The sequence below is a fragment of the Cephus cinctus genome, unplaced genomic scaffold (assembly GCF_000341935.2).
Source record: "Cephus cinctus unplaced genomic scaffold, Ccin1 Ccin1_scaffold0921, whole genome shotgun sequence".
Classification (NCBI taxonomy): Eukaryota; Metazoa; Arthropoda; class Insecta; order Hymenoptera; family Cephidae; genus Cephus; species Cephus cinctus.
Genome location: NW_014333493.1, coordinates 241904 through 268011, shown reverse-complemented (window position 1 = coordinate 268011; position 26108 = coordinate 241904). Strand labels below are relative to the sequence as shown.

The 26108-nt window shown below is 40.7% G+C and overlaps 1 protein-coding gene and 1 long non-coding RNA gene across 26 annotated transcripts in view; one reads left to right on the top strand and one right to left on the bottom strand.

Annotated features, from left to right (window-relative positions):
* The window catches only part of LOC107271182 (heparan sulfate glucosamine 3-O-sulfotransferase 1), a 45398-nt gene extending 19363 nt beyond the window's left edge, over positions 1–26035 (top strand). Inside the window, exons 1-11 of one of the 20 annotated variants that reach the window (XM_025088404.1) lie at positions 9344–9462; positions 9544–9707; positions 9808–11296; positions 11368–11423; positions 11517–11965; positions 12407–12856; positions 12927–13272; positions 13347–14586; positions 19292–19388; positions 21273–21774; positions 21994–26035. In XM_025088404.1, the coding sequence (XP_024944172.1) occupies positions 19330–19388; positions 21273–21774; positions 21994–22578 (1146 nt within the window). In that variant the 5' untranslated portion in view covers positions 9344–9462; positions 9544–9707; positions 9808–11296; ... (4 more) ...; positions 13347–14586; positions 19292–19329 and the 3' untranslated portion in view covers positions 22579–26035. Of the gene's footprint in view, positions 1–9343; positions 9708–9791; positions 11297–11367; positions 11424–11503; positions 11966–12406; positions 12857–12926; positions 13273–13346; positions 14587–15093; positions 15221–19291; positions 19389–21272; positions 21775–21993 lie in introns of those variants that run through there. The other 19 variants (XM_015746866.2, XM_025088407.1, XM_025088405.1 and 16 more) reach the window with 19 other exon arrangements.
* On the bottom strand, positions 167–9258 carry LOC107271183. Of its 6 annotated transcripts, none has more exons than XR_001538560.2 (11): positions 9090–9258; positions 8757–8961; positions 7581–7735; positions 6645–6887; positions 6267–6547; positions 4964–5245; positions 4618–4859; positions 4190–4433; positions 3952–4100; positions 2744–2890; positions 167–365 (listed from the first exon to the last, which is right to left on the bottom strand). It is a non-coding gene; the product is annotated as an uncharacterized LOC107271183 (long non-coding RNA). The 6 variants fall into 6 exon arrangements; XR_003060796.1 differs by having other exon boundaries at positions 4186–4433; positions 6267–6423; positions 9090–9256; XR_001538561.2 differs by having other exon boundaries at positions 6267–6423; positions 9090–9256.
* Positions 26036–26108: the final 73 nt, after the last annotated feature.

The following is a 26108-nucleotide window of genomic DNA, read 5'->3' as shown; positions in this document are numbered from 1 at the left end:
AATTGGCTGGCGGCCGCCTGGCTTGCGGATGCACGAACGACGGGTGGACGGCCGAAGGTAACGTAGGTTGGTTCTCGAAGATAGTTCGTTCTCATATGTTTTGCTATCGGTGTCGGGTCATAAGTTAAAGAATTACGTTACAATATATATACACAATGTACCTTGATTTATCATAAATCTTATATCCTCGTGTAATACCGACTTTCTTCCATTCGTAACAACCCCTCACTTGTTAAAAGGCACAATGAATTTCGTTGGCTTCAAAATATCCGATGTAAACAGCAGGGCTCCTATATATCATCCACAGGAACAAACGCCTACGCTTGGGTAAACTTGACCATCCGAGTGAAGCCATCCACGTGTATCTGTCAAGTGAAAGATTAACTTGTTAAACATGAATTTCCTGATCGATAACGTACGAGGCACATAACCCGTGTACTACGCGAGTAAAGCCTAAAATCGCAATAAAATTCTTGGTAATACTGAAGTCCCGGGGTGGTCGAGATTTTATTGAAAAATACAAAATACCGACACTAAATCGCGTGTACTGTAACGTATGAAGGGGAGGATATAAACTCGTCACAGGAAACACTCTTTGCGCCATTCTGGAAGCAATTACGTTTCACAACGTCGACTCCTTGGCAGCTTCGACAATTTCCAAGCCGTCCCGATGCCCGAGCACTCGACAATGTTGTTGACACGAAGAACCAGAAAATACCAATAAAGGGGGGTGTTAGTGAGAAAAATATTGAAAAAGATGAAATAAGAGGAAAGGGATTTACGAAGATTTTTGGCAATCAATAAAAGCTAGATAAATTAGCCGACCCTCGTTATCCGATGGTACAGCCATAAAATCGGTACCGGCGTAACGTCAACGTCAACGGCAATAAATTCAGGGCCGTACTAATGATCCTCATCGGAAGGTAGTAGCGGCCAAGCACCCACGGAGAAAAGAGGGATGTTCGTAAAAATGTCCGGGGGTAGGTAAATTCGCAAAATAGCCATAAATTAAGAAACAAAGCAAAATTCGCTAGCAAACACAATGGCGCTGGATTTTTATAAGGGTAGTGATGATTCTGACAAGGAGGGGGCGCAGTGCCAAAAAGAGGGAGGGTACGCGAGTTAATCTTCCTTATTCCTAATTAGCTCACGTGTATTTCACGTGTTGACTACATTAAAGTAACTGCCGGTACTTTGCTCTCGAGGAGATGGATAATCAAGGGGATGCTAGAGAGGGGTGACCGGGGGGAGGATTAGGTAAAAGGAGTGGAAAATATTTCGGACATTATGAATTTCCCGAGAAAATATTTTCCAACCAATCCCCTTCCCTCGCCTCCTTGTCCGCTTTAAGCCAAGCAACCTAACCCGACCTAACCTCAATTCTATTCCGACCGATAACCCGGACGAAGCTTCTCACGAGAACGTCGCGTTTACTTGGCGAAATAAAAGCTCATTATCAAGACGCAGGTGCCGGGTCTGTTTTATAACGTTGAAACTTTAGTAGCGTCAAGTTTAAAGGTGACGTTTATACTACTGCGAACGACTGACTTGAGGGACAAATTATATCCGCCCACGTTTCCGGCAGCGGCTTATTTCATTGTCGGACCGAGAATTGCCGTGAGAATAATTGATGGTACCGGTGAGACACGTAATTTTGTTAAAAATTGCAAATTTTTTTTTTTTTTTTTTTTTTTTTTTTTTTTTTTTTTTTTTTTTTTTTTTTTTTTTTTTTTTTTTTTTTTTTTTCATAAAAATGTAAAAATGTTAGTTCAAAAAGTCAATGGCTTACAACGTAGCGAAATAATTGCCGAGGGTGATTGTTGCTGGTCGTAAATGGCGTGGCTCCCTTGTCGCGTTTGATTTGACGCTAAGGCGGTTTATGAGTGTAGCGACAGGCCGTAAAGACAGCGCCCTGGAAAGAGTGACGAGGGGGAAAGACTGGGGATGCAGAAAGGGAGCGAAGGGCAGAATAAAAGAGGAAAAATATACTCGTACCAGAGTCAAGAGCGTAGTTATAGAGTTTATCGTTTCGACTTCTGCCATCATTTTCTCGAACTCAGAGTTCACGACGAAAAATTCTACCTTTCGCCCTTCCCGTTCAAGATCTTAGTACGCCCCTGGATGTACCGCAAAACGCCACAGGGTCAGATTGAAGTGGTTCTGCAGAAATAACCCTCGCGAAAAACGGCAGCAGACTGTCCCTGTCTCTTTCGGATCTGTGTACGATAAGAGGCACATAGAGATAATAAAAAGAGAAAAGAAAAGTTTCGACTCGATTATCGCATACTGTCAAAGAGAGGAAGAAAGAAAAAAAAATAATGGAGTCCAGTTCAAAGGTAATTGGCGAATTATCTACGGCTAGGCCGAAGTACAGGTTTTGGTAGATTTTTTTTATTCGTATAGAAAAGAGCGAAAAAAATTTTTTTTATATCAACCGATAGTCCTTATTCGTTACGTCACTGCGTCAGGACGTAAATCCCTCGGGAATACCTTCTGGTACGGGGGGTAGAGGGCGGCCGGGTGGGTTGGATCTTTCCTTCTCCGCAATTTGACTATTCGAAGAAACGTGACCCGTGCCCAACGGCGAATCCCAAATCGGTCCGATTCGCGATGAGAAACATTTTCTTTATAGGGGTAGAAACAGGAATAGAGGAAACCTGAGATTGGTCGTACGGTGCGGGCGCAAGAGGTTCGCCGGGAAGGTACTACCGTGGGTGGTTAGGTTAGGTTAGGTTACGGTTACCTTCGGATCCCATCCTGCAGGAGGCGGAGCAGGGCGAGTCACTGAGTGAGAAGATAGAGCTGGTGGTTTGATGCTGCTGGGGCTGAAGGTGGTAGTTTGGTAGGGGGATGGTTCGCCCTCAAAAGATACTGGCAAATAGAGCAGCAGCTGCCCAAGAAAACAAAAAATCATCTACTGCGTCTTGAGCATATAATATGTATATAGATATTTGAACACGTGACCATATAGATATATGTACCTTGCCATGACTTACAGAACCCACTACCCATCGTCCACCTACATATCCGTGTAAATACGACGTGTATATATATTGACGTTTGTATGGAACAGTAGGAAACTTTTCGTGAGACCAATTAGAGCGCGGGAATTTCGAATTTTCAATTCCTTAAGAAAACTGTACGATCGGCATGTGGTAATGTCGCATTTTTAATGCTGTACGAGCGTGGAGAGGACGAAGAAGTAAATGAAGAGAGCGGTACCAACGAGTTGGATAAAGAAAAAAAAAGAATGAAAATTAAAAGAAAACACTACTACCAACTAGTATGCTTGCTCACCTTTCCTATCGTATAACCTGTCTAATCCCAACGCGATGCTAAGGATTCTCGCGAGGCGGATAATCCGCTTGTTAATTAAGCTGCGTGTAGGTCGAGTTTATTATGAGTTATTGGACACTTCCGGTTTATTGAGACCCGCGAAATTATACGGTCCTTCTCAGTGTTATTACGCGCTGGGTAAACGGAGGCTACGTGGCCTTGTCAGTTGATTATACGGGATAAGAGTCAAACTCATGGCATACTTTACCACTTCCATATGTGCTACTAGTCGTACTATAATACTTGATAGTATAATGATACCTCTGGTATATATATATATAATATCATATACAATACTAATACTACAGTACGTTACAGTTAAAATACTACAGCACGAATATGAAACATATTATAACAATAAAATAATATGCTATTGGCGAACTGTCAAACTAGTAAATTCACTGTCTTACGTAACTTTTTATTAATTATAAGAATTAATAAGTAATCAGCGTATAGGTATGGACTCTTGAAAATTAACGACGTGGATATTTAATTTTGGCGTCCATTCAAGATCATGTCCTTTGTGCCAAAAAGCTCGATTTTCGACTTAAGACGAAATCTGTGTTATTTATAATAAACTTCAATCGTTTTACGTTCCTATTATTACACTCGTACCCGTATCCGTTGGCGATAGGAGAAAATGAAGGTTTTCTTGAATCACCGTGCGCAGCATGTCCAAAATTCTCGTAATAGGGCGTTAATTAAATATCATTTGCCGAGCGTACACTCGTTCGCCTATCGATTCGTCCTAAATTCGTGAAACCCTATGTGGGAAAAGCATATTAGTATATGCGTATGTAAAACTATTTTCCAGGCACTTTGACACTGTAAATAAAGGCCGAAGCACACCTACACACATTAACGTTGTCCAGTATGTAACAAATTGCGCGAGCTTCGTTGTCCCGTATATTCATGACGTCAGTTTTGAAAATTAGTCGTTTTCTTTTATGTAGGCCGATATGCCCCGTGATGTATATATATATGTAGAGTGCTGGTAATTACCTGGGAAACTCGTAAAAAGAGGAAAATTCAATCTGTCCTTAATCTACGCTCTCTGGGTGTACTTGTTTTCATTAATTTTTTCTTCCCTTTCGTATCTGCGGAAAATAGTGGTATAAGCGATACTTTGGTCTCTTAATTAGTAATTAACATTGACGTTTTATCTGACTTTGTGAAAACTCTCGGTGGAAATTGAATTCGATCGTCTCTTATCAATGCGATATGAGAGATGAAATACTAAACCAAATTGGCATGCAATGGAGTACAAATTTCAATCGTTACCAATCGTCGGATAAGTAACCAATGGAAATGGATTCCACATACGAGCCGTTCCGATGTGACCCGTAACGTAGCAGCCAGCGGTGTAATATGCTTTAATTTCCTGTCAATAATTACAAACGTGCGCCGATGTAGCCAGGCAACACTCACTGCCAGTAATTAAATGCGCAACGGACATTAGAACTTCAAATCACGTAGTCAGGTTCGCCAATCGTCTTCCATGTTGTTTAATAATTACTTCAGGTCTAATAAGAATCCAGTAAGCATAACGATTGGTAGGTATATATGCATAGTATATGTAAATTTAAATTATAATTAATGTACGTATGCTAACAAGTATATAATATACCTTTATGTATTTATATCAGCTGCCGTAATTCCGTTTTCACCAATTATCGATATAAAATCTCGATTCGATAGGTCCCAGTCAAATCTGTTTTTACTTGAAACTCGTTCCCCGTGAGTTTTGACTTTTCGGATACCTCGTTAAAGTTCAACTCGACATTACTTCATTTAACACTGGCATCGCTTCACTTCAAGCGTTACCACGGTTCACCGTGGTAGAGCTTTACAAAGCCTTGTTGTTGTAAAAAGTTCTCTACTTGAAACGTCAATGATTTTCATTCATAACCTGAAACATTATAATTTTATATAATTTTTATTCGAGCAACTCGAGAAACTTCAGACTTGCCATTTCTAAGTTAATATAAGATTTTTCAGATAACCGTGAACAGTAAAGTCGCTACTGAAGGATTTTTATCTTTTCGAAGTTACAAGACATAAAGTTTATCAATGATAAGAAATCAGATGCTATAAAAGAGAGTTATAGGTATGTACGATGATGTTGGTGCTATTTGCAGGGTCGAATCGTAGCCTTTATAAAGTAAAATAAGAAAAGCTTTGTCTCACGGCAAGACGTGTAAGAGACGGAAGGATTTGTGGGTGAAATATGACGTGTTATCTTGGTTGGCTAGAAGAGGTGGCCCCGGGTCCTCTTCAAGAGGCTCTTCCCATCATAATACGGAAGTCGGGACAGAGAGACCGTTGCTACCAGATAGAAAATGTCATCATCCACGTCGTTTGGAAATTCTCAGGAAAAATCGGGCACTCGATCCACTTTACTATTACTTTTTTCTTTCCTCTCTCGTCTTTTACCATTTCTCTCTATACGTGCCAATTGTTCGATAACGTTTCCTGACGTTTATATATAAACTTAAAGAGAACCGGAAGTAGGTAGCACATTTACATGAACCGATCCACATATCGAATATTCATTTATTATTCCAACGAATTTACTAGACGATATTTCTCTACTCTACTTCCGTTTTTACATAAAGACAATCACAAGGCACCGTTATCCGTTCCCACCGCAACTAGATTTTTATTCTGACTTTCTAGGTAAACGATAAAACGTTAAACTTATCTGCATGTTATCCCATGCAATTTTCTTAGCAAGTACTTATGGTCTGAATCATCCAGGATTTTACTGTACCAAGTGTATATATATAGGTAAAAATTTATGTAGCTTCAGGTAATCCTGATGATCATCCTGTATAATTAAACGTACGATGGGCACGTAATTGCCTTTAGTAATACATATTGGTGAAATTTCAAATTAATGGCAAGCCCTTATTCAAATATGGATACAATACAAGAATATCCTTCGAAGCGTTTCCTTATCAAATTCCGCTGGTAATTTCCCTTCTTTTATTATGTCCGGTCTTTAATCCTTACAGTGGTTAAATTGTATACAATGAATACGTATAGGGTTCTGGTTCTCCATCAGTTTTATCCATAGGTAGTAACGTTCTGTTATCATGTAACAAATTAACCAGATGATTAATGAAAGGCACAAAAGTATTTTACGGGCATTAAGGTCATGCCCTAACGAGAATCAAAATTTATACGACATGCGATATTTTTTTAATGAATTCTGAAAAACAAAATTTCTTTCAAAGTTATTCGCGTTCACAGTTATAAATACGTGATGACACCATCAGGAATTTTTGCTATGTAATATATATACATACGTGTTTCACAGCTTCGTCATTTTCGTCCAACGATTATTTTTCAGGGTCAAAGGTGAACTGGGTATTTCGTTAGGAATTAATTTTGCCCGAAAATATCGAGGTAATTGCTTTGATTAATTATACCCCGAGAGTCATTATTCCTTGACAGTATCCAAAAGGAGCTTTCGCCGAATCAGGAGTAACCTATGATCCACGATATATTCGGTATAGTATATCCAGTGGGAATTTGACCTTTTATCAAATCTGAAACAGAAAGGTTATCAAAGCGTTGATAAATTTGATGGCAGTCTCGCGTCTATGGGGTTGGACCCTTTGAATATGTGGAGGACACGAGGGTCCTGGACGATAAATCCTTAAGCAAATTGAAGTAAGAACGCGTTGGTGCGAGAGGGAGAGAGAGAGAGAGCGAGGGAGACAGAGGGTGGGAAAATAAAGAATAGGGTGCGTGGAACGACGGGAGATAAGGAGAGGCCAAGTAAGGGGATGATGGTTCTAACGGTTGACTGGAACGAGTTGGAAGGGATGCTGCGAGAGGGGGATAATCGTAGAAGGGATGAAAACTGGCGAAAGTCCCATGGGCAATATATTACCGTGATACTCCCTACAGATGATCAGATCGCATCGGGAATAGAAATTGCATCACGCACCTGAACCAACCCCATGAACTAACCTTGTTCCCCATAAAAGTAGCTCATAACATAAAGAAAACATCCATCTTTTCTTTTCTCTACCCCTGGATTAACCACGGTACAAAAATATCTAATTGTAAAACGGATAGAGAGCAACCACTTTAAAAAAAGTGTCATCTATACAAAAAAAAATTTATTTTACCCCTATTTCTTCGTTCAAGTACTTCTTAATCACCCTTGACCTTATTTTAGGAGCTAAGTGTGTCTGCTGGGTTTAAAAGTTTTATTGTAGTCTTATGTTTCTTACCTGATTTTTTTATCGAGTTTTCTAATTATCAGTAAATTTGCGAATCAGTGTCAACTAGTATCATGGACGTGGTATCGACTCCAATATGGAGTAGCTATCATGTTCAACTGATGTCGCCTTGGAACTAGTAGTTTGAATTTATTTATATGGCGAGTCTAGAAAATAAAAAAATAATTCAATAGATCGATAGTTTTTTATTAGTCGTATCTTTTGTCACTATCGTATACAACACTTGGATACTTGCAGTACGGGTCTGATGCTATGAGGTCTTTATGTTTACTTTGATAACTTAATCACTAAGATGGCTGATTACATCGGCGAATTCCTCGCACGTAGCACTCGTCTAAGTAGAAAAAAATTGCGTTATAATTGTCTCAAAGTGGTACGATACATATGCGTAAGTGCTAGGGGATTGATGTACGAATAGCGTGGAGGTACCGAATATCAGGGGAAAGAAAGCTATACTGTTAAAAAAAATTGAAGCGTAACGAAAAAATACATCAATTTCCTCACTTGGTAATGTCGAAAGTTAACGATCCGTCGGATTTTATAGAAACGACTTCTTTTCGAAATCATAAAGATTTCAAATGGATGATTTATCTTAATTTTTAATTGAATCGTGTCTGCGCAGGCGCGTTCCCTTAAACAATCATTTATAGAATTTCATAGAAACACATTAACTGAGAATCCGAGTTTTCTTTTCCTTCAGTACTTATGCAAATGGGGGAAGAAGAAACGTCGCTTTGCAATGGCTGCGGGAAACGTATTCATTATCTACTGGGATCGCACTCAACTCGAATTCACATAACAGTCTTCAGGTCGAGTGCTAGTTATGGCAGTTATGGGATGCATGTAATTAAAAGAGCAACGCCTCCAGTATCGCACGTTAATATATATAAGTGCTTAAGTACTCTAAGCCGGAAGCCGGCACCGTGTTGTCTAATTAAGATGGTGGACTACTCGTGTTACATAGGTTAGGTCAAAGGTGCGTTCACGGTACGCGAGAAAATCGAAGTATACTAGGCAATATAAATAGCATGCTACGATATAAGGCCATGAGTTCACGATGAGGGGTCTGTCAAAGTTTATTCGTGAAAAAAGGTATCAAGGCTAAGAACTTTGTGAAAGAGAGAAAAGAAAAGTGTACAGAAAAGGAACATGGCACGTACCACTCACCTTTCTACGTATGTATCTAGCTTGCTGTGTAAGAACCTGGCAAAAGTCAGAAAAAGCCAGTCGTGTTTCTCGCCGTTTCATTTGTGGCCTCTGCAGACGATGCGGGACTTATTGCACCGTGAAAAATTCATCTGGCTTCCCCGAGTGATGCTGACACTTTAATCTTCCGTGTTGCCGGAGGTATCCTGTCTCGTCGTTCATTCACCTGGAGGATACAGACCGAACACGGAACGTAGAGGTTAGATCAAGTATATCTCTAGAGAAATTTCCTATTTCAACTGGCACTGGCTTTGTAACATTTTCATCGTTCTCTTCTTTCTCCTATTTCTTTACCTTTTCTTTTTTGCTTCTTTCACGTCTACACCCATAATCAACTGTCAAGACTGCGCCTGCTTTTGATTGGCCACAGAACAGTCCATCAGTCATTGCCAAACGAGTCGACAAGCTGTTTCCGTTTTCCTGACGCTAGGCGTCGCGACGACACTGTATTTTACGCGGACCAGTCACGAGATTGTTACTACGTCACGAATGTCGTGATCGCTGGTTATACCTTACGTGCTCTGTCCTTATGCTTTACTTACTTGTCACGCGTACCAGTCGTTGGCAGTTCCTGTCGTCTGCACATGTATGATGTATACGAATTGTGGACAAAATTATAGGTACTGGAGATTCAATACAGAGACGAACAATTGTTAGATGGGGTTAGGTATATATTGACATTAATATCAGAAGTAACGCTCGGGAATTTTGTGTGGCTGTAAGTTATTTGTTGACACTCTTGACTCAGTTCCTCCGGATACATTATTACCATCGTAGTCCTACCGTACTGAATGAAGTACCTACCGCGGTCATGTTTGAAAATCCAAAGTGGCCTCTCAAGATTTCTCCAACCGAATGCTCGCAATCAGCTGCACTTCTTCGAAGATTCAAAAGGAGCCACGACAATTACAGGTACCCAGTGCTAACCTATACAATTGAATAGTCGCAATCAAACCATTTCCAACCGGATGTATGTAGTCAGTGGCTATTCTAAAGGCGGATATTTCTCCAGTCTCACTGCCAAGCTCTAGCTACCGCGAATGTCGCTCTTGCCAGTCTCTACCTCCAAGGAGAAGAATCTTTCCGTATCTCGAGCATCTAGATCGTGGCTCCCATCCAGGCCAATCATGCCTCCGAGAGAAATTAGCGCTTTCCGGGTACGTAGAACGAGCTGCACCCAACTATCTTCCTTCTTGCAGCCGCAAACCTAACCTATAATAGCGCTAGGAGGTTATAAGATGGGAGAAACCTATATACATACATGCATGCAGCATTCAACGTGCAAGGTCTCGAAATAGGCACGCGACGGCACTTCCGTTTATATGAGGATGGTGGGTTTCGACAAACTGCAACTGGCAACTGGGTTCTTTCGAATTGGGACGCCAGGATAATAACTGTTATGACAATAGTTATTCGCGGATGAAAAGTAAAAGGTTGGTCATACTGGAATACAAGGTACGTAGAGAATTCCCTTCGGTATCTTCTTACTGCAGAAATAACAGCAGAAATACATACTCTCTTCATATAGATGCACACGTGCGTGGTATATACATACATACTGTGAACAGCTATTGGTATACCTATACGTACAGCGGACATTCCCAGCTCTAGCGATCCCATTTACTCTTCCGGTTTGTGCATTACACTTCCGCCAAATGGATGGAGATACATTGGAAGGAATCTCTCTCGTTACCTGCAAGTTCGGTAGGCGTGTCACGACGCAATGTAAAATCTGCCTATAAATAATGTAACGCGTTACTTGCAAAAGGCAATGAATATAAATAATGCATGCCGCGGCACTCCGAGGCTCTTTCTCTATCCAAGAACAATAAGGATGTCCACACCGCCAAGAAGGCACTTTTAAGTGTCTCGGATTACGTCATATCCGATTAGCAATGATCCCAGAGTGGATTAATTTAAATGGCATTGAATTCTCCGTGGATTGTGATAAATTTATCTTTTTTTTTTCCCAGCAATATCCTAACCTAATGAGTACTTGGGGAGAAATCATTTTTTTCTACGGACTCTCAGATCTTTTATGACAGGTCGTTATGGTTAAGCGGAAGTGAGACTCTTATAGTTAAATTTAATAGGAATTCGCTTAATAAATGAATCGGAAGGGATCGTCCGAGAGAATCTCATTAGCTCCTGGGGATAGAGAAATGCAATAATTACGTAACGAAAGCTTCTTCAGGGCCGTGCGATATATCCGCCTATCTGATTTTTAAAGGCGCTTCTCCCCAGGACACGATTGCTCCTTTGTCGAGGAATCGTTAACGTTCATTATGGGGATGATTTTGTTGGTTTCTTTGCCTTTTTGTACGCACTCTACGTTTTTCTTTTTAGGCAAGCCGTTTCCTTTTTTTTCCCAGTCAGGAAATTCTGAGATTGCTATACCGTAGCCAGGAGTCACGCCAACTTATCGTGATCTCTGACATTCAGGGGATATTCGATACGAGATGTTACTCGGAACCATGAAAATTTCTTGTTTTACGATCCAGGTAAAAGCGTATTCAGTGACTTTTAATCGTATAAAGTTTCACTGAAAAACCTTTAATTATCTGTCTTACAGAGAGTGCCTCCGATGGTCGTCGTAAAAGTTTAAGACGTGCTGCGAAATTTTGCTGGGTACCGTTATACATTTATTTTATTTGTATTTTTACCCAAAAAAATGTTCAGGATACTAGAGTATTCATTTTTATTACTAGGATCCATTTACAGGGTAACAATTTGTCTGGTTCCCTGTGATTGATAATAGAATCTACCAACAGGTCATAAATTATTACTATACTTTCTGTATGGACGTGAGAAACTAATCGAAAACATTGAAGGCAGAGGTCCATGAACTTCTTGTGGATGCTCCATACGTCGCCCTTCACCAGGACTATCCGTAGCCCATGTTCGTCGCGTCATCGTTTCTTAACCGTCGTGTTTGCCAATTCCTCGAAAGAGAACACGTGTTGACGAAAAAATTTCTCTTCACGTAGGTGGAAAAATAAAGGGCTCTCTTTCGATCCCTTTTGGATCACCTGCACCCTCTCATCGTCCACATCCACCCCGGGAAAGCTTCCCTATTTTCAAGAGGAAAATCGAGTTAAGACACGCCACTCAGAAATCAGCTCGACATTGTCCTTTGAGGAAGGTCGTTTACTTGGAAATGGTAAGATAAGGTACGTCCCTATTCCTTCGTTTCCCATCTACCTTTTCTCTTGGTCCCCTCGGCGTAGACCCAAATACTTGAGTGCCGTCGAAGGGTCGGCCATGGTCCTGGGGTCGGTAATGGCGCTGGCTACCTTGACAAACGGGTCTCGTTCAGCCATGAAAACCAGGATAATACGGTAATCCAGTTGAATTTTCCAAGTAGGACTTTAATTGTCATTTCGTGACTTAAAAAAATTTCTTATTACCGTAAGAAACTCCTGATGAATTTACATTTTCAATTTAACCTTAATCGTACCATAAAGTCACGAGAGTATACAAGACTTCGTTGCAATTAAACGGCTAACGATATTCTTAATAGCTACATTAACTGCTGATACAGCCTACAGGCATCTATTGTAACATAAAATTTCTATAATCTGTGTATACATATATATATTATATATTTTCAGATGTAAAATGGCTCCAGCTTCGCTACAGATATATCTTCATAGTACTGGGAATTGTAACGGTGGCAAGATAGGGTACCATGGACGTTGAAAAAAATATCACCAAAAAATTTACATAACGTCATGACACCGCTTGGGTATCAGTGCACTACCCTCCGTCTCTCTTACCCAGGGAAGGTTAGGTAGATATAAGGGTAGCTCGCCGAGTATACAGGGAATTGTATGAAGCAGTAGAAACTGCGTAAGATAACTCCAGAGAAGTTACAATGCTCCTACTGAATTCTTGGTGCGCCAGAAATAAGATAAAAATAGATGGTGTACTTTAAAGTATATGGATGTATGTAGCTAGTGTATACCATATATACATTATCTGTACATGCTATGCTGAGCACAGATATATCCTAGACCGTTTAATCGAAGCCAGTACTGATTGCAGTCTCCATAGAAAGCCAAGTAAGGAATCGATCATATTGTCTGAAACTGTCCACCTTGAATTCTCCTAACGTTTTCCTTTACCTTCCAGTCTCTTTCTTGGTTCTTAACGAGTACGTATTTCGGAAGTAGTTTGCATTCCTCAACCAGCGACCTGGATATCTTGAGATTCTGCGATTGACGGTTCGAATTAAAAGCTGCGAGACAGGAGGGAAAGGCTGGCAGTGGATTTTACATCGGGAATCCATCTTTCCTTATCCAGCATCCTGATAGGATTAGCGAGGCTACGACAGAGTATTTCGCTCTTGGGCGTCTTTGCTGCTAGAGACACGTGCTTTGTGTGGCTTCTGGACATGGAAAGTAGCCTACACCAATTTCTCCAATTTATAAAATAAACAGTTAAGAAATCAGACTGTTTCTTTTTAGGCAGATATCGGGTGACTATTTTCTCTTTTATATACTCAAACTTTTTCACATCTTTCGTCTATCTCGTCTTAACCTCTCGTTTCAGTATCCCTCGTCACGTTCATCATCCAAGAGATGGCATGGTACTCGGAAAGAAAAAGAAAAAAGAAAAAGAGAGCTCTATTAAAAGTTCATCGAGGCACGCTCTTTTCATCAACCGGGTAGTAATTTGCCAGGAATAATGTATTCCGGCCAACTGATATTACACTCTGCCCTTTTATTTCTCGCCGTCGGCTCGTGCACCAGGCTTTACCTTTTCTTTTTTTCATTGGCATTCTCTTCTGCTCTCTCTTTTTTCTCTCCCTCCCTTCTCTTTATTCTCTCACTTATATTCTCTTCGGTTAACACTTCTGCCCCCACCCCCCAATCTCTTCCTGCCTACTCCCCCCCTTTGACACTCACACTCTTTCACTACCCTATTCAAGCTTTCCTTTCAGTAAGATACTCCAGAACTTCCCACGATCACTTTATCCAAGTACACTAGATTTATTTCCACGTCTCACAGTGCCAAACGCACGGATTCTAGATCAAAGCATTGTCATAGAATTTTCCTAGTGCACAGCGATAAGGGCAAGGTTGGGAAAAGATTCTAGCATTTGTATTCTCCACGTCTCCGACGTATAAAGAAGAAAATAATATTAGACCGTTCTTGGTTTCTTCAGTCCCCTGCTACACTTTTCTTATCTAGCCCCGATGATAATTACTTTTGGGGGAGGCCTCCTGCATTTAACCCTTGATATGATATTTGGGACCGTATCGTGCCTGAAATGGTATAATGGAATAGGATTGGTTAGGTGTCTGATCAGTTGCGCACTTGCTCTACTTGCCAGTGGTGGAGGCAGTAGTTTTGTCCGGAGTTTTATTCACGGCACCAATGGTACGTGGTTATTCTTGAAGGGGCTCTGAGCAATAGAAAGTTATTTTTTTGTAATCAGATTTATTGATGGGATTGAAATTTAATGCTATCACTGATATGAATTCCCATGACGAGTTGAATGTAGAAATGGTATTTTATATTGTGTGCGTTTGTTGTATTGTTTTGTATTGTATTACTGGATAGATTATATTTGTAGAGGGAGAACCAGGCAAAAGGGTGAGTGCAGATGGATGAGAGAGCGAAAAATCCGGTGGTGGCAACACAATGGAAGACTTTTAATTACTTCTTGGCGATAAATTAATATCCATTAAGCAAACCCGGACCCAGTCGAGCTTATCGTTTTCCGGGTGCTGCCGTCGTGCCGCCATTGTTCTCTAAACGCGACAGGTTCTGCGTTACGTCCGGAAAGGTGAGAATGCTCGTCGACCATTTAATAAGAATAGTCGTATCTTGTGTGTCGAGAAATCGAGAAAAAGATTGAAAGGAAAAAATGACAAAAAATATGTTAATCAAGCTGGAACGATAACTCCTTATTTTACACTAAAAGCAAATTCTAATTTTTATAAAAAAAATTTTGTTTCTTTCAAAAATAAAGTAAGGTTAGATACATGGAACATTAGATAAAATGACCTAGATTCTCTTTGTAGTCATCATAATAGAGCCACTATTGTTGAGCTAATTAATTACCGGGTTATTATTGCGTGCTGAAATTTTGCAAAAACAACAATACTAACTTTATTCAATTCGCCTAAAGATCGGAGGAAGCATCGAAATTTCCTATATCCTGACATCAAGTTTTTGATACGTGACCAGTAATACATTAGGCTCTCTTTGATATCCTCATCTCCATTCAAGATTGATCTTTGATCTTACTTGCGTCACAAATCTTACTATTTCATATCCACTTTTATTTAAGGGAAGGCAGAAGCACTGTTGTTACAAGCGTTTATTAAACTAATAAAAAGTAATGGTGCATAACCGAAGGATGTTAAGATCACAGTATACAAGATCCAAGAATATGTCCTTGTTTCATAAAATACTTTAAACATCTCCACCAAGAAGCCTTGCAGTTTATAAATTAACGGAAGAGACACAATCAGCAAAATTCCATCGAGGGAAAGAATACTTAAATGAAAATTGCAACAAATTTCTACACGCTTATCCAGATGCATGTATGCCGCGTCTCAAAGTGCATGGACCCTTTCGAAAATCATTTCCTTATCAGACAGACTGATAACACACGCTCTACCACGGAGTGAGGGTGCAAATTGCTCATTAAATTATTCAGATCCATGTAAGAGGGTAGTAAAGCTCGTGGTTAGCTACGCCATGGGGTTCGAAAAATCCATTAAGCTCTCTAGTGCAACAAAGAGTATGGCGACCGGGTCGACATAATTTTAAATAGTTTTTATTTACATTCCATCAACCTATGCAGGAGAAACGAGAATAACGGCATAGATGCACGATGCGCGAGACAGTAAAAAATTTGCAAAATGACGCGTGGTAAATAAAATTTTTAAAAAATTACTATAAATCCATCTTAATATATCTATACGTATTTACAATTAGAATCACCACGAGACTCTTTGCCGGTATGAATAAAACAAATCAAAAGATCTACACTATACGCACAGAGTAAAGAGCCGGTACTAGTAGTCGTCTGATAATTCGTTAAATAAATATCAGCCCTAATTTCTGTTAGATTCCCACGTCGCTGATACACATGAAAATACAAGGAAATACAGACAAAATATTAATATAATTGTAAACCGTTCCACGAGTGTACAAATTTAAGGGTGCATTTCCATATGCATATATATAATGCAATGAAAACACGATAGAATAACGTTAATAATATATCTCTCTGAACCTAGAAAACATCATGACCATTTTGTAGGATATCCAGCTGGAGCACTAGATGGTTATCATTGGAATGACAAGCACTGAGAAATGCATTGAATAAATATCTATCCGTTTTACGTATATGTAAAAACATATATATGTATATATATGTCCTGATTATACCTAGAGAAATCTCAGCACGTAGATGCTTTTTTCATACGTATTCTCTATGTACATTCTCGTTGGTCCTCTGTGTCCTCCGATATCTCCCTCTCTGTCTTTCTTTAGGTGGATGGCAATGGAGAGAGAATATATATAGAGAAAGAGACAGAAAGGGTCGCAGACGAGTTCGTGTGAGTTTTAAGGAGAAGAGCGAGGTCAGGTCGATCGTTGGCAAGCAGGCAAGACCTTGACTCAGTGCCCGTACTGACGGCGCAGACGCGTCGACGTCGACGTCGGCGTCAGCGTCAGCGTCCTTTACTCTTACTACCACTGCTCTACTATTACTACACCATCCATTCCACGTGTACGGCAACCCTCTATGCAGCCGATTAATGAATACAGTTGGAATGGCAACTCTGGAGCTGGCGTATCAATGCTGGCTCCTAGTAAAAATAAACCAAGAAAAGCGTCAGTCTACAATTGTACTAGGTAATGACGTAGGTAGATAAATTATATCAGTATAAATTGTCACCAATAATAATAATAATAATAATAATATATGGTGCCATCAGTGACTGTAGTCATGCAATTCTATGTCCCAGAGACACAACAGAATTCCTGGCATTATTCTTGACAATGACCTACACTAGACAAATGTTCTAGTAGGTTTCTAAAAGGTGTCCTAAAAAGAAAAATTAATTAGAGAGTGACATATTCGATCGATCGAAACGCTTAACTTATTTTAATGTGAACTTGCCTTTAGTGTACTGGAGCAGATTATTACGCCCGTGAAGAAATCAATAGAGCACATACACCTTCCTCCCTGTGGTGGCAAGGATGCAGGCATAATAAATTGTATCGTAGAATCGTATGTGGGTCTGCAAGCATTAATAATAAATTTTTATGTTAAAAATACAATTTTCACGTTTTTATTACATGAGCCGCTCGATACAGAGACACACGTCTATTTCATACGACGTCCATTACGTATAATTCATTTAGTGCTGATTATATTTTGAATAGCCCGCCATTTCATTGTACTTCGGAATTTCTAATCGAAAAAGGCTTTCGGTTATACAATATCGTGATAATGGTGAAAAAAAGTCAAAGGGTGGAAATAGGCGAGGAGGACGGTGGGGGGTAGGGATTTCCAATACGAAAGAAAGGAATAAAAGTAAATTGAATCTGACCAAAAGCTGTCGTTCACTCGATCACTATTAAATACTGAAAATACGGATTGTACTTACTCGATCTAACCTAACCTAACCTCCAGCAAGGTTCTCCTTAGCAAGATTCTTTTTCCAACGTAATAGGAAAACATTTTTAAACGTCCGCCAATCGGGAACGAATTGCCAATACGTTCTAACGGCTTTCTCCTCTTTAACTTTCTCATTTTTCTCGTTCTATCTCATTCGAACGCTTTTTTCGATCTCTCCTTCTCAGGTATAGAATCAAACAGAGAGTTATCGCTTTACGAGCTTCTGTCTACGTTTCAGTGAGAATCATAAATAACAACTGACATGTTGTTTGTCTATCCGGTATTATCACGTATATTGGCCCTTCCGCGGTCAGTTCAATGAGCGACACTTCAGGTAGATCGATAACCCTCATTTGTAAGGGCGAATAAAGTCATTTTTATCTGGGCCACCAACAGGGAGGTATTCTATAGGTATACGGCTGCTCCACCTCGAATTTGCCAGTAGTCGCACAGATAACAAAAACGATACGGTTAAGTGAACCCATGGAGAAAATTGCGCTTACGTTATGTATGTCCTTCTCTTACGCACGTAAGTACGCATAAGTCCGTCTCTCTCGCACTCACTGTAGACATAGGAAATATCAATATCTCAAAGCATAACCCCATTCTGCGATTCGATAATTAAATTATTCACTTACCAATGAACACTTATTTCGACAATTGAATAATTGTTAGAATTTGTTTTAGTTGTTATCATTGCCGACAGATATGAGTGATTGAGCCGGATAATATTTTATATGCGTCTGTATCGTATACGAAGCCATACGCAATCTTGTTAGCACAGAGCAGTACTTATGACATACATAAGTAGAGTAGTAAACAGTATGACTCAAGTAAACCTGGTAAAACATATACCGTGTTATATAGATATATAAGTACGTACTCCTAGTTTCTCATAAGCTCCAATAAGGTTCATAATATTAATTGATGATAGATAGAAGCTACGATATCTACTATCAAGCGGAAGAGAGTGGCGAGGCTTCGAATTACTAACCTGATGACTATGCAAGCGGCCGAGAGACGCCGGAAGATCCGGAACGATCGGCCCGGCTTGTTCCTCTTGTGCATCATTAAAGCCACTCGATATATCGATCCTCGAGCGTCCTTGTTATTCCATGCCCCTGCAAGCTCCCGACGTTTCTCAAGCACCTCTAGATAAAAATATCATAGTGCCTTTTAAAGAGGTTAGAGTGTAGCCGGACGGGAATGGTTACGGGACGGCGGAATTATTTGAAAAACGAAAAAGAATAACAGACGCTTCGTTGAGCCTTAAATCTCCCGGAAAGACCACAAGGGTTTCACTTATCCTTATTCGGCTGTGTACACGTTTACATATTTACAGGATTTATCCAACTGGCTCGAAAATGACTGCCAAACCAGAATGGTCACTAGATCGATAATTCGATACTATCGCTACGCGCTACGCCGTGAACCTAGCGGTAGGAGTGAATCGAGCGTATTTGAAACTTGTACTGGAACAACGCCCACGGCGATACTAGGCGGGAAATATGAACTGTTAAACGTGGAATTGGTCAAGCTTCTTTCCTGTGAAAAAGTCCTTTTCCACTTACTCTTTCTGTGACATTTCTAAACGATTTGGATGATCGATTAACGCACGGGGAACGACTGCCTACAAACTGTATCCCATTGGTCAATATATTTCTTGTTATTGACACATAAAGAGGAAGTGGGACAAGTGTGTCGATCTTATGAATAATGAATTTTGAGAAAATCACACAAAATGGCTGCCACACTGGTTGGATCGAATGAGCCAGTGAATAATTGATCTTTTAAATTATCATTCGCACGATACTTACATGTAATGACCGTGGCATATTTTGTCTGCTTTCAGGATTCTCGCAAAGAATGTGAACGTCCAAAACATCGCAGATGCCCAGCAAGGCGCGGCCTCGTCGAGAGTGGTCTCCCCAATCCCCCATAGATGTCTTGTGAGTGTCATTCAATGAATTTCTCAATGATCCTACCGCGTTCGGATAACGAATAAGTGCAACCTGTAAAGGTGGTAGGTGTCAGTGAAGTGCTACATAACGATAGGGTACTAGCCTTTTCGTGAGGTAGTGCCGTTCATAATATTTTTATTCGGTAACGAACCGGGTCTCGTTAATCACTATGGCGTCTGTGATAAATCATCGAAAGCAGCCAGATAGACGCTTCCACGTGTTACTGCTTAAGGAAGAGGAAAGCTTTCCATGATTTTCCGATTCGATATGACAAATGAAGAATCCTATATACTTTTATACATACACTGAAGTAACTAGCGTCTCAATATACATACATACATATATATTATATACATATGTATCCAGGAAGTAAGCTAACTGGCCGTAATGCCCGATTGTTTTGATTATTCCGTGCCACGCCACACTTCACGCTAATCAAACCTCGACCAGCGGTACGTATAATTAACTAATTAAAGTTTCTGTGGAAGCGTCGTGAGGGTAAAATCGTTGCTTTCCGCGCAGAGCTCCCTAATTGAACTAGTTTGCGAGATAAGGTCTTCAATTTTAACACGGTGGGAGACATGGCGCCCGGTCACGAACGAGCTGCAACCAATACCCTGGGTATACGCTTCTGGCACCCCCTATACACTACATATATGTCATTCCAGAACGTTCCTACATAGCCCCCTCTACTATACGTATATAAACTCGCGAACCCACTCAATACCCCCGAACAAGATGTATCATTCCAGTAGGACGCTAGATGCACCCGATTGGGAATTACATTTTTCCGTAAAAATCGAGGCAAAGCCTTTTCAAAGACCGCATAAGCATTTGGAATTATTCAAAAGATATTCAGCCCCAAAAATACCGTTGGCGCCCATGTATAAAGCAAACGTAACCTAACCTCGCTATCGCGAAGGAGAGTCGTAAGGCACGAGAGTATTGTTAAAGAAAAGAAAAAGATAAAAAATTGCTCAAGTATATCCCAACCACCAACGTGTTATCTCTTAGGTTAGAATTCGCTGAGGAGAGCGTAGATCGCCGGCGAAGATCGTCCGCGGGATCGTCTTCCGTGAGGATTGTCTTATCTCAGGACTGGGAGGTTTCTACATGCGGGCTGAGTTATCGTTCTTCCAGGAGCAACGCGGGCAAAAGTCTCGCGTGGTGTAAGATGTCCGGGCACAGGAAGTGCAGAAGCACGATGCAACTCGTGGTGCAACTCGTAGCTCGTAAAAGTTGATAGACGCCAGCCTACAGGTTGAAGCTAGCCAAGCCAGAGCCAGTACAGTTAGTAGCTACTCTCGAGTATTCCTATTAACGTTTCGCAGATAGGTACATAATACCCTTGCCACACTCTGTAGCATTACCAGCGTAGATACTGGATAGAATGACGTGGAGTCAGACCTCGTGCACGCTAGCCGTTGCCCTCACGTGATATTAACGAGTCCCGAATGAAGTCAGTGAATAACAATGACGTTGTTGATGTGCGATTAAGAACTGTCTCACGCGGTGTTTAAATTGTTAACTGGATATATATGTGTATATATGTAGATATACGGATGGACGTATGGAGCTGAGCCAAACGATCGATTTACGCCTATGTTCATACCTTACGTAAATTGAAACTTCGAACTTGAGCCACGTAGTACTACACGAGGAATAATGTATGATCGTACGAATTTACGTATACACCCGTTGTGTACGGGGATAACAAGTAGGCGTAACAAGGACTGTTTCTGGGATTCCAGGATAGCTGATAATTTGACTTGTAGTGTGAGTTGACCTGGGAAGTCGAATCGGCTTCCATTTCGTCTAGATGGTTATTTAGTTATGTCTTCTTTTTTTTTTTGTTTCTGTGCAATTTCACAGGTGGATGCCCCGCTCTGCTATGAGGCCGGCCGAGGGCGACACATCGGATTGTATCCTGGTGGTTGGAATATCACGACCCAAAATGGCTGCTGCTTTCTTATCGGTCGCCCTGGTCTCCCTGTTCCTGACGTTTCACGTTCTCTACGACAGCGCTGTCTACAGTCTACATGCGGCATCCGGCGTGGAGGCTCGTACCGTGGAATTGGTGTCGAGGGTTCGTGCCACGCCGCCTCTACTCTTCTCGAACAAGGTCCACTTTCCGCGCACCAGCAGACACCTACCTCAGGCCATTATAATCGGCGTGAGGAAATGCGGCACGCGGGCTTTGCTAGAGATGCTCTTCCTGCATCCGCAGATACAGAAGGCTGCTGGCGAAGTACACTTCTTTGACAGAGATGACAATTACAGCAAGGGACTGGAATGGTACAGACGGAAGATGCCGTACTCGTTCAAAGGTCAAATCACTATTGAGAAGAGTCCGAGTTACTTTGTGACACCTGAAGTGAGTCCTTATGCGTATTTCTGGAATAGAGATTAATTAAAATTAATTATTAAAATTCTTTCGAGCATAGATTAAAATTAGGTCAGATAGTTAAGTTAAAATGGAACAGTCAATCGATTGAACGTAGCGTCATCGATATACGGAGATAGTTGAAGTTCTGATAATGCAATGTAAATTTGGTCAACAAAAAATTTATAAATATGTCTTTTCGCTAACGAGGTACCAGAACGGATACGTGCAATGAACTCGAGCGTGAAGTTGCTGCTGATCGTACGAGAACCAGTCACCAGAACGATCTCGGACTACACGCAGCTAAGGACCCACGCAGCGACGGCATCCTCTGCATCAGCGAGTTTAGCGACACCACGTTCGACAGTTCCAGGTCGCAGCTTCGAGGAGCTCGTTATGCGAACCGACGGCTCGATAAACGAATCTTACAGACCGGTCGCCATTAGTCTCTATCATACGTATATGCATCGCTGGCTGGAGGTCTTCAATCGGAATCAAATACTCGTGGTGAACGGCGATCAGTTAATCGAGGATCCGGTACCGCAGCTACGGAGGATCGAGAGCTTCCTTGGTCTCGAGCCACGGATTGGCCGTCACAATTTCTACTTCAATCACACCAAGGGCTTCTATTGTCTTCGTAACGACACTACGGACAAGTGTCTTCGCGAGAGCAAAGGTCGACGACATCCACGCGTCAGTCCTGTCGTGGTGACGAAGTTGCGTAGATTCTTCAACGAGCACAATCAAAGGTTCTACGAGCTCGTGGGCGAAGATCTGGGATGGCCCGAGGAGTAGGTCTCTTCCGGTATAATCTTCGGCCACCTGGCGGTCACGGCTTCAATTAGAAGTACCTGGTACCAACTAGGAGTCTCACAATTGGCACCTCTCCTGACGCACGTATCCTAATGCGAACGTATCCTAGTGCAAGGGTGTCCTGAAGCGAATATATCCTACAGACTCGTTCTGCTGGTACCTGAATTATCTAATTATACACATTATTTACATGTGAAATTAAATGATTCGATGGGTCCCATTAGATCGCGGTATAAGTCTGGTCTTGGTATATTTTTCTGGATGATGGGACAATTGTGAACCGATGAGCCGTGACTTCCTGTGGTTCACGTGTGCCAGTATGGATCCTTATTGAAACTTTAACATATCAAATACACATTCAGAGGACGAGTATACACTTATATATACATACATGAAAAATACACCAGTAACGCCGGCCAAATAGGGGATGCGGGTCTGCGTTGAGGAATAGGGGTGAACACGAGTCTCTCCCGGTCCCGCGTTCGCATGGATCACATTGGTCCGTTTATAAACGTACTATAATGATAGGTTAATAGTTAAATTGCAAAGATTTAATATTTTTATAATCCACATTGGAAGTTGTTATATTGATCGTTAAGCTATTATAGTAAGACGGACCATCGCAGAGTCGCGTGCCGTGACGATGTCGCCTCGTTAGAAATCATCCTTCCGCATCGAAAGACGAGTAGTTGCGTACTGTAGTAATTGGGATAGCTGGAACAAAAAAAAAAATGAAAACCATTTTAACCATACTAGACCCAATGCTCCACACGAATAATAATTATCACGGTTTTATATGGAGAGACTTCCGGCATAGTCATATCAATTCTTCTCTCGAGAATAGTTCCGTGTTTATTCAATCAATTTGATAAGAAGATCAAGTGATATTTTGGCACTGGTACCATCAGGAAAAATTGAAGGACAAAAATTAATATCGATGATAAAAGATATCGGTTATCTTTCAGAGGGACGACGATAGACGAAGCACGGATAAACTTCCTTTAGCCCATTTTGCATCCTGTAGTCCATTGCGTAGGCGTAGACGAACTGCTAGGCTAAAACGTTAAGAAATATGTAAGAGAGGATGAAGGTGATGAAGTTGAAGAAAAAAAAAACTCGTCTGTGATGCACAACGTACGAAGACTGCTAGAGTACTGTATGCATAATGTTATACGGAAGAGGTTAGGATGGTATCTCGACACTGTATATCTGGTATATCTTTTCTGTATGTAACGGCGATGTAGGAGAAAGGCGCGAAAAGGGGTATTTTAAATATCAGGGTTTGTGGTGGACGAGAGAGAAGGCAGGCGCGTTTTGTCTCTACGGCTTGCGTGGCTCAATTGTCGTCTTACACGAGCGGTTGTACTATTTTAATATTGTTTTAAAGAAGAAGAATTTACGAAAGAAATATATTATACTATATTAATGATACTCGTCATAAGTCGCGTGGCGCCCTCTCTGCGATGGTCTCCGAAACTCGCCAGAATCAATTTACATTGTCGAATTCGAAGATCCTCGGGACTCTAATGCGTTGGAGACTTAATCGAGATTTTAATACTACGATTGACAGTTGCTTATTTATATATGCTCTTATGATTGGGTATTTTAATAGATTAACCAGGTACTCGCGCTCGAACTAGAAATAATTTATCGTTAAGTGCACGGGGAGGGGAAAACGATACATATCAAAATTTGTGATAAAATTTTATCGAGTATTATTATATACTTCAGATATACGTGTTAGTATAGAGAGCACGCGAATTTTGTTATTGATAACACGGATCGAGGACATTGTAAAGTATGGTAATCGTATTCAATCAGTATGGTTCCTTACAGAGTTTATTTATTCTTAGGAATTATATATGAATTCAGTCATCTTACAAGAAATGTCGTTATCACTTATTTTCTATGAAAACAAAATTTATCGTATGTACAATTTGTTCATTGTGTGATTTATGAACTGATTTTGTATCTGCATTAAATGAGTACGACAATTTCATGTATAAAATCGTACAAATTCTCTATAGTGTCAGATACGATAACTTCTGACTGGTTTTCTGATAAACAGGTAAACGGGTTAGTTATCCTTAAAGTTTTTTTTTTGTACCAGGTAAAATCCGATCTTACGTGTTTAAATTTCAAAGAGCGCATTAGGCAAATTAATATTACATAAAGTTGCGATTAAATAACGACTAAGAGCTTTCGGGGAAATAGATTAAGGAAGGTTTGAATTTCCCGCGGTAAAGTCATGTAATGTAATAGGTCTGACGAATATGCCACCTATACCACTATACCCGTTATAAACTTATACAATGATACACGAAGCAAGTAGAAATAACAGAATCTAGTCAGACGAGTTCCCACGATCCTCCTACAGTTTCTCCAGCATCCATACAACTAGATCCATCAGTAGTTACGATGGGGAACGTGTTGATCTCAAGTTTCTCGCAATTCTCCATTCTGAGTGTACACATCAGACTCCAATACACGTAACCTGAGTGCTTGTGGATTTGCCAGCATTACTAAAAAATAGAATGAATCATACAAATAGCTTTCTTAAATTTAATTACCAATTTTTACAAACAGACGTCTTGCTGACGTCTTCGAAGAGTCATGCTGACGCACCTTTTATGTCTGTCCGACTAGGTACGTCTTTTTCTCCTATTCGTAAATCTTCGACATGATCGTCCATCTGGACTAGAGTTTCCCTTATGGCTGCCTCTAAGGGCGTTAGGTGTTTTTTTTATTTTCCACATACCGACTATAGCAGTATAGACTGCTATGGGAAAACTTGGCTAATAAACGTCCGGAAGTCAAAGCCTTTTTCAAAACTTTTCCTGATATTCTATGGGAGGTTAGAACGTGGGCGAACGTAATGCTGGAGAAGCACGAGGACGCTCGCTCAAGATGGATACGTGCATTTTTCGTAGGAGGCCGGACGCGGCGCGTGATAGCAAGGTGGCTCGTTAGCCGGAAAAAGGCGAATGAATATTGTATGAGGTCGCGATTTCCCGGGATACCGAAAATTAACCAACGAGCTATGATTACGAATAGTATCCGATCGGGTTTGACGTTAAATTAAAATGGCGACCTTTTGACCAAATATTCCGAAATTTTTTATCTTTCGCTTATACTTTTCATCCCCTCGCAAATTGTCTCTCTCCAAATTTTTTTAGCGGCTTTATTTTACCTTCGATCGTACCAATCGAACCGATTCCCACCCTCTCACCCTCTTTTCTATTGGCGTTGTACATTAATGCGATCCAACAGGATTGGCTTAACTTCGACGTGCCAACGTTAAAGTGCTATCGGAACCCTTTATACATTTTTATCCTTTTCCACATCCCTGTGTTCGGCGTCGGGGTGGAAAAAAATGATAAGAAAAAAAAAAAAAATTTGCACTACCAATAAATCACAGCCGATTGCTTTGGTAACGAGCGAACAAAATGTGCGGTTTTCAAGGGGTATAAAAAAAAATGGGCAGCCCCCTCGCCCTTTCGCTGCAATCAATT